The 13,974-nt window shown below is 33.5% G+C and overlaps 1 protein-coding gene across 7 annotated transcripts in view; it reads right to left on the reverse strand.

Moving 5' to 3' along the window:
- Nucleotides 1-1,850: 1,850 nt before the first annotated feature.
- Nucleotides 1,851-13,974, reverse strand: part of LOC102671696 (glutamate receptor ionotropic, NMDA 2B) — a 279,360-nt gene continuing 267,236 nt past the window's right edge. For 4 of the 7 annotated variants that reach the window (XM_006611175.2, XM_031508323.1, XM_031508325.1 and 1 more), the window contains 5 exons: nucleotides 13,541-13,544; nucleotides 12,300-12,494; nucleotides 7,183-7,302; nucleotides 4,015-4,116; nucleotides 2,125-2,308 (listed from right to left, as the gene is read on the reverse strand). In XM_006611175.2, coding sequence (XP_006611238.2) covers nucleotides 2,251-2,308; nucleotides 4,015-4,116; nucleotides 7,183-7,302; nucleotides 12,300-12,494; nucleotides 13,541-13,544 — 479 coding nt within the window. In that variant the 3' untranslated portion in view covers nucleotides 2,125-2,250. Of the gene's footprint in view, nucleotides 2,309-4,010; nucleotides 4,117-7,182; nucleotides 7,303-12,299; nucleotides 12,495-13,540; nucleotides 13,545-13,974 lie in introns of those variants that run through there. The other 3 variants (XM_031508324.1, XM_031508327.1, XM_031508328.1) reach the window with 2 other exon arrangements.

Raw genomic sequence — 13,974 nt, forward strand, 5'->3', positions numbered from 1 at the left:
AACTTTTCCATCGTTCTTAAAAAAATATTACCCTCCCCTCCCCTTCTCCTCAAGGGATCGAACGCTTGAAATTCATTCGTTTCAGGCACCATTGCGTTACTTTATTTTGTTGTTAAAAAATATTTTTCTAACTCCGATTTTCCCTTCCTCTTTTTTCTCCTAATTTCATTTCATCTTATTTATTTCACTTTTCGAATTTATAATAACGCGTCAAAAGGGTTAGCGACGATTAAGAATTTTCTTTGAATTCTATTCTATAAAATTTCATCGAAGTGGAAATTTTTGTTACGATAATTCAGAGTGTCGTGAAAATTATATTGATCTCTTGATTATATTTTCCCCTTTTTATTATTTAGAAAAAAAAAAAAAAAAAAAAAAAAAAAAGGAAAAGAAGAAAAATTTTTCATCGCAATTTTTAATCGAAAGAGATATTCAAAATGATATATCGATCTTTCTTTTAAATTCTTTCCTCCCCCATTCCATATTAAAAATTTGGCGCGAGACATATCCCCCCTGACACTTCTCGATACGATTATTATTATATTATAATCATTACGCTCGGTGGATTTTTATTACGTGTACTTTTTTTTTCTTTTTCTTTTAAATGTTGAGCATATTACGTCCTTGAAATAGGTTTCCATTTTTTAGAATATTTCATTGTTCTTTTTTTTTTTCTTTTTTCTTTTTTACCACAATATACATACTTAACGTGTAATAGTAGCTCCGTGTGTACATTACGTATTAAATATATATATATATATATATATATGTATGTATATATGACACACTCGAATGCCATAGTTATATCTCCGTATAATACACATTGACGTTTTCCCATCAAGATGTCGATTTGGATTTTCTATTTTATCTTATTTTTTCTTTTTCTTTTTCTTTCTTTTTTTTTTTTTTTGCTGTCATCGATATCATCAATTATCTCTTTCTTTCGTTTCTCTTTCGTAGCGTTTACTTTTATTATTATTATTATTATTATTTTTTTTTTTTTTACTCGCCTTAAACGTTCGTTTTAACGAACTATCGTTGGCTCGAAGTTTTGACTCCCTATTTTTTGAAAAATCGGGGCCCGAAGTTTCGTACAAAGTTTTTTTTTTTTTCTTTTTTTTTTTTAACGAGTTTCTCAAAAGATCTAGGAATTTTCAATTATCTATCTATTGCATTGATGCGGCCTGAATATAAGTTACGTCTCTTTACTTACTTTTTTTTTTTCTCCTCGTTGCGAATTTTTTAAAAAGAAAAAAAAAAAAAAAAAAAAAAAAAGAAAAAATGACGAGATCGCGATTTCAAGCCACGCGTCATTCGATTTTGTCGAAAAAATCAAAGGAACAGATTGCAACAATATCGTGTGCGAAATTAATTAATCTCGCGGAAGAATTCCGAAAAATTACGAGGAAAAAAAAAATTTTCACCAAACTGACATCGAACAAGAAAATGATATGATGTAATCAAGCGATTAACATTTGTAACATTTTTAAACAACTAAACGACTAAACAACGCTTAACTTCTCCTTCCTCCTTCACGTTAAATACAATTGATCTTTTAAAGCGACACTTTTCCCCAGCGAAAACACACATTTCGATCTGAAAGGATCGTTCTTTTGAAAACGTCGAATTTCTTTAAAAAAAAAATCAACGAAACAAAAAAAAAAAGAAAAAAAAAAAAAAAATAGTCTCAGCACGAGAAACTGAGAAAACAATTCTCGCCCAAATCGAGCGTCCTCGATTATATAACACGATCGCAACGCGAAACACACTGCACAACTTGAGGAAGAAAAACGTTTTTTTTTTTTTTTTTTTTTTTTGGAAGAAAAAACGTGGTCGTGGAAAATTTTCGCTCTCTTTTCTCTTCTCTTCTCACTTTCTTTTTCCCCTTTTTTCTTATTTTGAGAAGAATGATCTCGTGGATCTCGATGTTTCTCGATTCTTCATAGGCACTGAACGTTCCTTCTCGTGCAACTCGAAGCGTTTTCTTTCCCTTTTCTCCCCCCCCCCCTCTAATAAACTGATTCCCACCCTCTTCGATCCTTCGAGCCTCGAAGTTCTCGAGGGTTTTTTCGAGGGATGGAGAGACCTCGACGACGACGACGGCGGCGGCGACGGCGGCGACGAGGAGGCAACACGAGGCGAAAACTCGTTGTCGAGAAATTGGAAGCGGAGGCGAGACTTTTTCCGCTCCACAGGGGACGCTTATGATCGCGCTGACGTGGCTGGGCAATCGTGGCCGGCTCTCTACGATCACAGAACTGTCTCCATTTCGGCGATTTCCGTCCTGCCCGTTCCGTCCTCGGGGGTCCTGGTATCCAACAATCGATTCCAATAATCGTTAGATTCGAAAAGATTATGGCGTGTATTGAGTCGTGTTGGGACAGGGGGAGGGGATAAGTTCGAGCGGATTCCGTTTCTTTTTTTTTTCCAGCGATCTGGAAAGGTTAATATGTCAATGGTTGATTTTGGATAAAGTGTTAATTAGTTATTTTGGAAATCAAATTGATTTCATTTTTTTTTCTAAATTGTAATTTGAATTTTAAGAAAGAAAGGGGGGTGATAAGGAGGAATGAAGGAGGAATTATTTAATAAAATCCAAATTTCATCTCGAAAACTAATTGAAAATATTCGAAGATATATGTAAGAAATCAAATTGATCGAGTTTATTTTGTTTTTTTTTTTTCTAAATTGTAATTTGAATTTTAAGAAAGAATAGGAATGATAAAGAAAAAACTTATTCATAAAATTATTTTGGAAATGAATTGAAAATATTCGAAGATATATGTAAGAAATCATATTGATCGAGTTTATTTTGTTTTTTTTTTTTCTAAATTGTAATTTGAATTTTAAGAAAGAATAGGAATGATAAAGAAAAAACTTATTCATAAAATTATTTTGGAAATGAATTGAAAATATTCGAAGATATATGTAAGAAATCAAATTGATCGAGTTTATTTTGTTTTTTTTNCTAAATTGTAATTTGAATTTTAAGAAAGAATGGAAATGATAAAGAAGAAACAAGAACAAGAAGAAAACAAGAAGATTCATAAAATCATCTTGGAAATGAATTGAAAATATTCGAAGATATGTAAGAAATCAAATTAATCGAGTTTATTTTTTTTTCTAAATTGTAATTTGAATTTTAAGAAAAAGTGGAAATGATAAAGAAGAAAATTATTCGTAAAATCCAATTGAAAATATTCAAAGATACATATAAAAAATTAAATTGATCTACTTTATTTTTTTCTAAATCGTAATTTAAATTTTAAGAAACAATGGGAATAATAAAGAAGGAACTTGTTCATAAAATCATCTCAGAAACGAATTGAAAATATTCAAAGATACATATAAGAAATCAAATTGACTTTATTTTTTTCTAAATCGTAATTTAAATTTTAAGAGAGAGTGAAATGACAAATTATTTTTAGAGTAACAAAGAACGAGGAATATTTGGAAAATTAGGACTGTACGCGTAAGAAATGCGAAATTCAAGCTCCGTGACGTGATATATATATATGACATAGCTGTGCAAGGAGCGTGTGGACGTGCGGATTTCGTATTCGATAGTCGAGAATGCGAGGAATTTTGTGGAAGGTACGACGCGATCGAAAGTTCTCTACGTAAATATTCCGCGCACAACATTCTTCGCCCGGCTGACACATTTCTGTTTGTTGCGGAATGTTTTCGAAATATGCGCAAGCATTAAACTCGAACGCGCGTTAGAAGCGAAAGATTAGAGCGAGATTCGATTGGAAAACTAAAAAAGGATAAAAAGGAGATATAAAGAAATTTTTAAATTTAAAACGAGTAATCTTTTATTATGATTAAATTTTATTATGGTAAAATATTATTATGGTCTTTTATTATGGTAAAATAATTAATTGATATCGAATTAATTTATCGAATCCATATAATATATTATATAATAAAATATATATTGGGAAAAAATTCTTCAAATTGCGATAAAAGAACGAGAACGTAATGGCGATTAGATAAGGTAGGTATTATCCTTACCTGTAGATCTCGGGTGGTAAAAATTTGCTGGCGTATTCCGTGCTGACCACATGGTTCCTGGTCATGTCCCTGGGTCTGGCTACGTCGATGGCGTCGATGAATCTAGATTCAAGATAATCCCTGTGTGACAATTTGCAGAGAAGAAAATTTCATTCGTTTATATTATCCGTCGTATATAGTTTTATATACATATACATATATGTATAGATAAAGGAACGTGTACGGAATGAATCGTTCGGAATCTGAGATATCGTCGTTACTTATAAAAAAAAAATATTTTCTCGATCCGAAAGTTTAAATTCTACCTTCACTTTTTTTTTTTTTTTTTTTTAAAAAAAAAAAAATTTTTCCGGTCCAAAAGTTTAAATTCTCCCCTCCCTTTTTTTTTTTTTTTTTTTTAAAAAAAAAAAAATTTTTCCGGTCCAAAAGTTTAAATTCTCCCCTCCCTTTTTTTTTTTTTTTTTTTTAAAAAAAAAAAAATTTTTCCGGTCCAAAAGTTTAAATTCTCCCCTCCCTTTTTTTTTTTTTTTTTTTTTCTTAAAAGTTAAGGAGATTCTATTCTCGATATCTTTCATTTGAAATCTCTTCTTTATTAAATTCTCGATATATACATTTTGAAGATATACAAAATATCGTGTATACATCTTTTACAGGATAAATTCAACCGTTTTTCAATCTACATCCACTTTGATCCTCTCGAGGAAAATTTTCAATATCTCAAAGTTATAATTTAGACGTTTGTGCTTTTACGCGCGTACACGTGTATCGAATGGTAAACCGTGTATAGGAAGGTGAGAGTAATCCAGTTTGTAATACGTGATGTAATATTGTTTATACCGTGGGAATAGTTACAGTTCACGAATCGAATAGAAGCATCGAGTTTCACCGACTTTCGAAGACCATTACGAATTTACGTTCGATTTCTCCGTATCGAAATTCGTTTATGTATGTGTGTGTGTGTATACTTTCAGTTCAACAATTTTTACGATAATCGGGGAAAATAATTTTAGAAAAGTTCGGATAAAAGTTCAATTTGCTGATTTCCAAAAAAAAAAAAAAATAAATAAATATTCCATAAAACTTTCTATATTGTATATATATTTTATCGTAATATAAAAACTCGATCATAGATTTAGAATCTATGCATATAAATCAATCGTTATAATAGAGATATTTATAACAATAATTTATATAAAATTTTCCGATTCTCAAACATTCTCGCCCTCGTAAATAAATCGCCACGAAACAAGTATACCTCAGATTCCACGAAATTTGATCGACTCGTTCCGTACAAACGACTGCACATTTTCTTTTCCTTGGCTTTCCCTGATTCACAATATAATTTCCTTATCCCGCGATAGATGGCGCACCGGTCTGTCGTCGACCTGTCGCGAACAATTTATCGTCCCACAACTCGATACACAAGTCGCCACGAATCTACCGAAAACTCGTCTCGTTCAACTCGCATGCCATGCCTCCGAGCACATGAAAACTGGGGGGGAGGGGGGAGGGGTGTAGGTATAGGTACGATACGAAAAGTTACGAGTTCGTGAAAAAGTGTATAGACAGATAGACAGATGGATGGATTAGGTGGAGAAGAAAAAAAAAAAAATTGGAAAAAAAAAATAAGGCATAAGTAGAGATAGATATATAATTCGAATGCGTATGTATGTGCAGAAGTTTCTAAAAAACTACCAAGCGAATAAGCGGATAATCTACTACTCTTTCTACCACTCTTATCCTTTCAACTTTTATTTCATTTGTCATCGATCCTCGCAAAGCCCCTCCCCTTTCATTTTATTTTATTTTATTTTATTTCTCTTTCGCCCCAGATGTTATTTCAATCGAATCGAGACGATAAGTAGAAACGTAAGAGACGGATTTAATTTACACTCGATTTGAAACTGTAAAAAATTTTAATCTAATCCGTTTGATAGAATAAATAATTTATCAAGAAACGTAAGATAGTTTCTTTATCCATAGGGATATAAAATATAACTCGTTAAACGGATAGAGATTTAACGAGCTTTGCGAGGTCGATACACCCTCCTCTCTGTCAACGGTGCACGGATTTATCGATCTCGTTTCTGTCACATTTAACGAAAACGATCGCCTTTCTAACTCGATTTTTTTCACGTGCATTCCGAGGACAGTTTGCGTCGAAGCGACGTAGGAACCTTTTTTTTTCCAAAAAAAAAAAAAAAAAGAAAAAAAGGAAATCGAAACAAAGAGATATGGAAATACGAGTACTGTTCAAGATTACGATCAGCTGTCGAAACTGTCGAAGGTAGGAACGAGGTTTGTTCTCGTCACCCGAGAACAAACTTTCTTCTGGAGGATGATGGAATTTTGGGATGTGTCGACGAAGTGGTCTCCGTGTGATCCAAAACGTCGTTTCCCTTAAACGTATGCGCCAGATGTCGCCATTTTGTGCTGCCATCTCTCTCTCTCTCTCTCTCTCTCCTTCTCGAGAAGAAGATGTAACCCTCGGTTCGGCTTTTTAAATGGCGAACGCCTCGACACCAGCTGGCGAACAAACAAGCGCGAATATTTTCCCGATATTTGGCAGCTGATTCGAACCCCTCCCTCCCTAGTTCCCGTGCCAAATTCCAACCTATCCGTGACCCAGTAAATAAATCTCGCGAACCAACATCGTCGAGCAAAGAGCTGAGATCAGCTATATATAAATATATATATATAAATTCATATAATTCTTTTGGAATATTATCCCAAGGACGAAACGTATATCGGGACGAATAATGATTTATATATATATATATAAAAAAGAGAGAGAGAGAAAAAGGAAAAAGCACGCTCACGAAATACGTAGAATTTTATTCGAAGGAAAAAAAGTGGAGGACGTTGAGTCGGGATCCAAAGATTTGGATATAAGGGATAAGGATGGATGGAGGGGGAGGAAATACAATTTTATTCGATACGCACAGAGAATGGGGACGAAAAGGAGGCGTTAAGTCGGGTTCCAAGGATTTTATAAGGGATGAGAGAGAGGAGGGTGGAGGGAGAAATGAGGGGGGGGGATTCGACGCGGTTACCATTCGACGACACATCGAGGAGGGAGAGAGGGGGGCAGGGTTCCTACGTCGCCGGGGAGAGTTCTCTTACTTGTTGTTGTTGTTGTTGTTGGTTGTGTGGGCGTTGCGGACTTACGAATCGAAGTATGGCGGTAGCGGATGCGGAGCCTCCACCGCCAATGATTCCGGTTGCGAGTGGCGGTCCGAGTGGCTTTGAAAGCATCCTCGCCACCAGCCGAGACTTCCGGTTTTCCTCCTTTAAAAAAGCCCACGTGGATATGTGCCAACCCTTCTCCTCCGCCTCATCGTCCATCAACAACCACCGTCGCTTCAATACGTTAAACCACAGCAACACGTCTCAACAGAGACGAGATCTTTTTTTTCGTTTATGCCTTCCTTTTATACCGCTCTTCTCCTTCTTAATAATCCCTCTTCGTTCGAGAAATATCTTTTCTTTTCTCGCGGTTCGAGGAATAAAACGCTCAGTTTTTATCGAAGAGAATTTGGAACGCTCAAGGGTTTTTATATTGGATTTTTGTTGCTTATTTCATTGGTTATAAGAAATTGTTTCTTTTTTTTTTGGATAAATCAATTTTAGTGGCAATTTTTGTAGAGAGAAAGTCGAACGCTCCACGAGGGAGATTATTTGGAAAATCTGCGCGGAAGGAAAGAAGCTTTTGATAAAAGTACAGAATCGTTGTTTCTTACGTTGTCTGATCGAATTCTGTTTGATTTTATACGGGAAGAGGATTCTTCTCCCTTCTCATCATCATGTTTGGAAGGATTTCGACCGATATTTTATTTTCAATCGAAATATTCGTAAATGGAAAAGTTATATTCGATATTAATTTTGAATTTCAATTTTTGAATATGTTTGCCGCTTTGTTTCTTCGAAGTTAAAGATTCAAATTTGGTCCGGGCTCAAATTGGGTTTAAAATATTCGATCTTAAGTTTTCGTAAGCGAATTAGGGTCGTTCGTGATGTAACTGAAATTTCACGCTCCAACTTCTTCCCAAACAAAATTTCGAACGTTAACGAATTTCCTATCGGAAATATCCCAAAAAATTTTTCTTCGATATCATTCTTTTTAAAATTTCGAACGCGTTAAAATTCGAAGGAAACTCGATGCAAATTTCGTTTCATCTCGATTCAAAATTCGAATAACTTTGATCGAAGAATTCTCGTTTCTATTTCTCCTTTTTACAATTCACCGTTTTCGTCGAGCAATCCTCTCGAAAGGGAACAAAAATTGGAAACAAAAATTGGAAAATTCTTCGAGCGCATCACCGAGTTGCATCAAAGTTTCGATCGAAGAACGAAGAAGATTCGACGATCGATCTTCGAGATAACGCTCCCCTATTTCGAGCTGGAAAAGTTTTCCTCTCCACCCACCGAAAAATTCCTTCCAAGATCTCGTGTCGTTGAGAAGTTCTGCTTAATAAAGTACGCGCGTTCGCCATCCCCTTCTGCGTTTCTCCCTGCCCAATTTTTCCTTCTCTCCAACTGGTAAATTTGTTAACAACAAAATTTGAAGCCGATGCGTGACAGTCTCGTAACTTGATGCGGTGAAAAATACGTCGTTGATCGTGAGTTTGAGACGATTGCTTATTTTCGATGGATCTCGTTATGGTGCTGGAGTTTATGCTTCGAAAACTTTATTTTTTTGGAAGCGGAGATTTTTCTGTCAGGTCTAATCTTTACAATATTACGATAATATTTGCGTATTTTTGCCGATGACGGAGAGAATAAGTCGAAATGTAATTTCAAAAAAGTTGGTAAAAATTATTCTTTCTACGATTTTATAATATTTGATGCATGATATTTGAAATTTTCTTTTTGATGAGGGAAAGAATAAAGTGAAATGAAGTTTCGAAAATTTTCTTTCTACGATTTTCGCGTATAATTATCTTATGCGTGTATCTTTATCAAATTCTGATAATATTTGAAATTTTTATCGGTGAAGGAAAGAATAAATCGAAATGAAATTTCAATGTTCGTAAAAATTATTCTTTCTACGATTTTATAATATTTGATGCATGATATTTGAAATTTTCTTTTTGATGAGGGAAAGAATAAATTGAAATAAAGTTTCGAAAATTTTCTTTCTACGATTTTCGCGTATAATTATCTTATGCGTGTATCTTTATCAAATTCTGATAATATTTGAAGTTTTTGTCGATGAAGGAAAGAATAAATCGAAATGAAATTTCAACGTTCGTAAAAATTATTCTTTCTACGATTTTATAATATTTGATGCATGATATTTGAAAATTTCTTTTTGATGAGGGAAAGAATAAATTGAAATAAAGTTTCGAAAATTTTCTTTCTACGATTTTCGCGTATAATTATCTTATGCGTGTATCTTTATCAAATTCTGATAATATTTGAAGTTTTTGTCGATGAAGGAAAGAATAAATCGAAATGAAATTTCAACGTTAGTAAAAATTATTCTTCCTACGATTTTATAATATTTGACGCATATTTGAAATTTTCTTTTTGATGAGAATAAATTGAAATGAAGTTTCAAAAAAGTTCGTAAAAATTATTCTTTCTACGATTTTCGCATATAATTATCTTATGCGTGTATTTTTACCAAATTCTGATAATATTTGAAATTTTTGTCGATGAGGGAAAGAATAAGTCGAAATGAAATTATTCTTTTTTTACGATTTTGATACAAAATTATAATATTTGAAATTTTCTTTTATCGATGAGGAAAAGAATAAATCGAAATGAAATTTCAACGTTCGTAAAAATGATTCTTTCTACGATTTTTGCATATATATATATCAAATTCAAGATAGTGAGGTGGCTAAACTAAATATCCATGCAAATAACTATAAATTTTACAAAAATAAAATATACTAATAATGTATATATCGAATAGATACAATATAACTCGAAACTGTCAAAATAAACTGTCTACCATAAAATCTAATTTCAATGGAACTAAAATATAAGAATTCTATCAATTTCATTCAATGTGGGGCTATTCTAGTGGCACGAGTCAATAATATTCGTCAACACGACAAATGCCTCTACGAGTTCTTCTTCCTCTCTAAAGTCGATCCTTCATAAATGCAATCTATTTTCAATTTGTCAAACTGTGGATGTCTCAAACTTACGATCAACGGGGGAACAATCGAGAGAATGGCGCAGATAAATAAAATAGGAACCAGAAACGAATGGTACTCTCGTGCCGATATCACGATTAGGGAAGTGGATCGCTTTATCAAATTAAATTTCATATGTTCAAAAAAGAATATTCCTTTCTCGAAAGAAAAAAAATTAATATCGAAATGAATTTTTAATATTTATAACTGAGGAATGTTGCGATGATTATTTCGAATATTTCGAACGAATAGCTTTTGCAATTTTCATCTCCAATTATCCGTATACTTCTTCTACCGAGAGAGAGAATAACATTTTCAGAAAAAATTTTTCCAACTTAATTCGAACTTGTACTTTTTAATTTACATTCGATCCCATCCCTACTCGTAATGTTTCCATACACGTATATTTTGAATGCATACACGTGAATATTATATATATACATTTTAGAGACTGCATATATACGAATTTAATATACGTGTATATATATATATACGTTCGTAGATAAGTGCATGCTGTGCGAGCCAGACTCCAAGTGACGTCAGAAAATATAACGTAATATAATTCAGGATTTAATCTCGATTTGCAAGTGTTTGAAAGCAACATTAATTTAATTAATCGTTAACAACCATGTATTGTTAAAATCGAATATCTCAGAATTTTAGAGAACATTATTCCACGTATAAAGAAACGTGTTAATTGCTATTTCTAAAAAAATCACCCTTTTCTCGATATCTTTAATTTTCTCATCTTTCGAACAAATTGTTCGTTCACGCGAATCGAGTTCGAATCCTTGGTTAATGGAGGACAGGTGAGAAATAATTATGCAGTAGACATGCGTAGATCTGCCGTTTACGGGCCCACTTCCGCTTTTGTGAAACGCGTACGAGCAGAGAAGAAGCGCCGATCATTTCGAAAGGAAAGCTTTAGAAAGAAGTTCCATTTTTATATAAATATGGAAAGCTTGGATGAAGTACGACAGCGCGTTGTTGCAATTCGAAAGCATCGAAGATGGCACTTCGAAGGAGAAGCGAATAGTTTCGTCTTCTTTTCGTCTTCTCTCCTCTCCGCTTCGATCTCGCCTCTCCTCGATCATCGAGCGGATCTCGAACCGTTTCTCCACGATTTCTCTCGGAATAGGGTTATTATATTATCATACGTCGTTTCTCTTAACTCGTTTGACGCGTTGACTGCCGTATTTCTAACGGAATCTTCATCAAGTGTAGTTCTCTGTATTTTATATTTATTTATATTATTGTTTATTTATATTTATATATATATTTTATATTTTATAATGCGATGCTGATGGTCGCAAGATCGATGTCTCGCATCGTTAGTATTGATGATAGCAATTGTATTGAATAATAGTACTGATTTAGTATATTTTGGATATTTTAATTTGGATAATTTGGGTAATATGACTGTGCCCTTCGATTAATCGTAACAAATATACTTGTTAGTTGTATATAAATTATTCGTTGTCTATTGGAGACCAGGGTCTCTCACAATGTCACAGTAATCGTGTCAGAGCACATGTTCATAAACTATCTAATCGTCGTATTACCATGAGACTCGTGATATCCCAAAAGATTAGAAGATTTAGAGAATTATTAGCTGCAAAATTATTAGGATTATCCGAAAATACAATAAAACCTTCAACAGAGTCAACATAATATCACCGTTTGGAAAAATAATTCTGGTATAAGTATTAGACTGCATGCAAATTATATTCTATAAAAGACGACGATATTCTATAAAATGGATCGATCAAAGAAATTTAAAAAAGACAACAACTTCTTTAAGTCCAAATTATCCAGATCAACTTCAGCTTTGTATATAATGTTTTAAAATTTTCCATTCAAAATAATTTTTTTATTATTTTCATAACAATTTAATAATTTTATTACGGTATATCTTTCCAAATACCTACGAAAATCCTTCAAATAATCCAAATATGGGTGACGAGGCAGTCAAAGTGTTAAATTGTTTCATGGTGAAACGGATGAGAAACAATGATCGAGATCACAAGTTAATCAATTTTTTCGATCCTCTCGAGCACGAGCAAGAGTCGAGAGTATCATTACACGGCTATACTTTTTCACACACGCACGTTAAACGAAGCCGAGAATCTAGAAGCTTACTTGGCCTGGGGAGGTTTTATCCCGTGAGCCTCAAGATCCTTCTCCAATTGCCGTATCCTGATCCTGGCCATGTCCAATTCGTGCTTCACCTTCCACAAGTGCGTGTCGCATATCGGATCCCTGCATCTGTGGTACCTCAGGATATCCTGCGCCTCGTACACCGCGCCGCGGAACGTCAACGACTTTCCCATACTCTTCGAAACAGATACAATGCAATAGTAATGAAAGTAGCAGAAATATAAGATGTATGTCGGATTAATCAGATGCTCGTGATTTAACAGGCAGAAGAAGACAGAATCATAGAATATAGAGTAGGATAGGATAGTTTTATGAATCGAATAAGTAGATTCAGACGATTATGGTTAAGGGTAAAATTGATAGTACAGAAATAGAGTAGGATAGTTTTCGAGTGAGTAGGTTCAGACGATCATGGTGAAGGGTAAAATTGATAGTACAGAAATAGAGTAGGATAGTTTTCGAGTGAGGAGATTCAGACGATCATGGTTAAGGGTAAAATTCATAGTACAGAAATTCCAAGTGAAAAGAAATAGAGTAGGATAGTTTTAATCGAGTGAGTAGGTTCAGACGATCATGGTTAAGGGTAAAATTCATAATACAGAAATAGAGTAGGATAGTTTTCGAGTGAGTAGATTCAGACGATCATGGTTAAGGGTAAAATTGATAGTACAGAAATTCCAAGTGAAAAGAAATAGAGTAGGATAGTTTTAATCGAATGAGTAGATTCAGACGATCATGGTTAAGGGTAAAATTGATAGTATAGAAATTCCAAGTGAAAAGAAATAGAGTAGGATAGTTTTATGAATCGAACGAGTAGATTCAGACGATCATGGTTAAGGGTAAAATTGATAGTGCAGAAATTCCAAGTGAAAAAAGTTTTCATTCTGTCACATAAAATCTTTTCCTTTTCACTTCATAAGCTTCGATAAGTTTCGTTAACTTTAAGGGGGAGTTGGGGATATATTCAAGAATGTTGGGGGATATATTCAAGATATGATACGTAATATCTAGAGGAGGGAGAAGGAGGAGCTAAATTAATTTCTCTTATATTTTCAAAACTGATATAATAATAATGATTAAAGTAGTAGAAATATAAGATATATCGGACTCGTGATTTAAAAGGCAGAAGAAGACAGAATCATTGAGTAGAGTAGGATAGGATAGTTTTAATCGAACGAGTAGATTCAGACGATCATAGTTAAACAAAAATTAAACATGTCTCGAGGCCATGAAATCTTACCTTAAAACGTTAATTCGTAAAGAATGATAGATAAAAAAAAAAACGGAAATTCCAAGTGAAAAAAGTTTTCATTTACACTTTTTTTTTTACATAAAATTCAATTTCACAATTTCTCTAAGCTTCGATAAGCTTCGTTATTTAAAATACATTATACTGCGTCACGACACAATTCCAACGAAAACGAGATTCAAAGAAAAGGGCGAAGCTCTAAATGGGAGTCAAATTGATTTCTCTTGAATCTTCGAAACAGATATAATAATAATAATAATAATAATTTACCTAAAAAAACTCTGTTCTGTGAAGAAATGCATGCGGAAGAATCGTTCGTGGAAAGGAGCAAGAAGATGATATTTTTATATCTTTGTATTTTTATTAATATTAATAGAAATTTATCAGCGTCTCTGGAGAAGGGGGGGG

The sequence above is a fragment of the Apis dorsata genome, unplaced genomic scaffold, assembly GCF_000469605.1.
Source record: "Apis dorsata unplaced genomic scaffold, Apis dorsata 1.3 scaffold_83, whole genome shotgun sequence".
In the NCBI taxonomy this organism is placed as follows: Eukaryota; Metazoa; Arthropoda; class Insecta; order Hymenoptera; family Apidae; genus Apis; species Apis dorsata.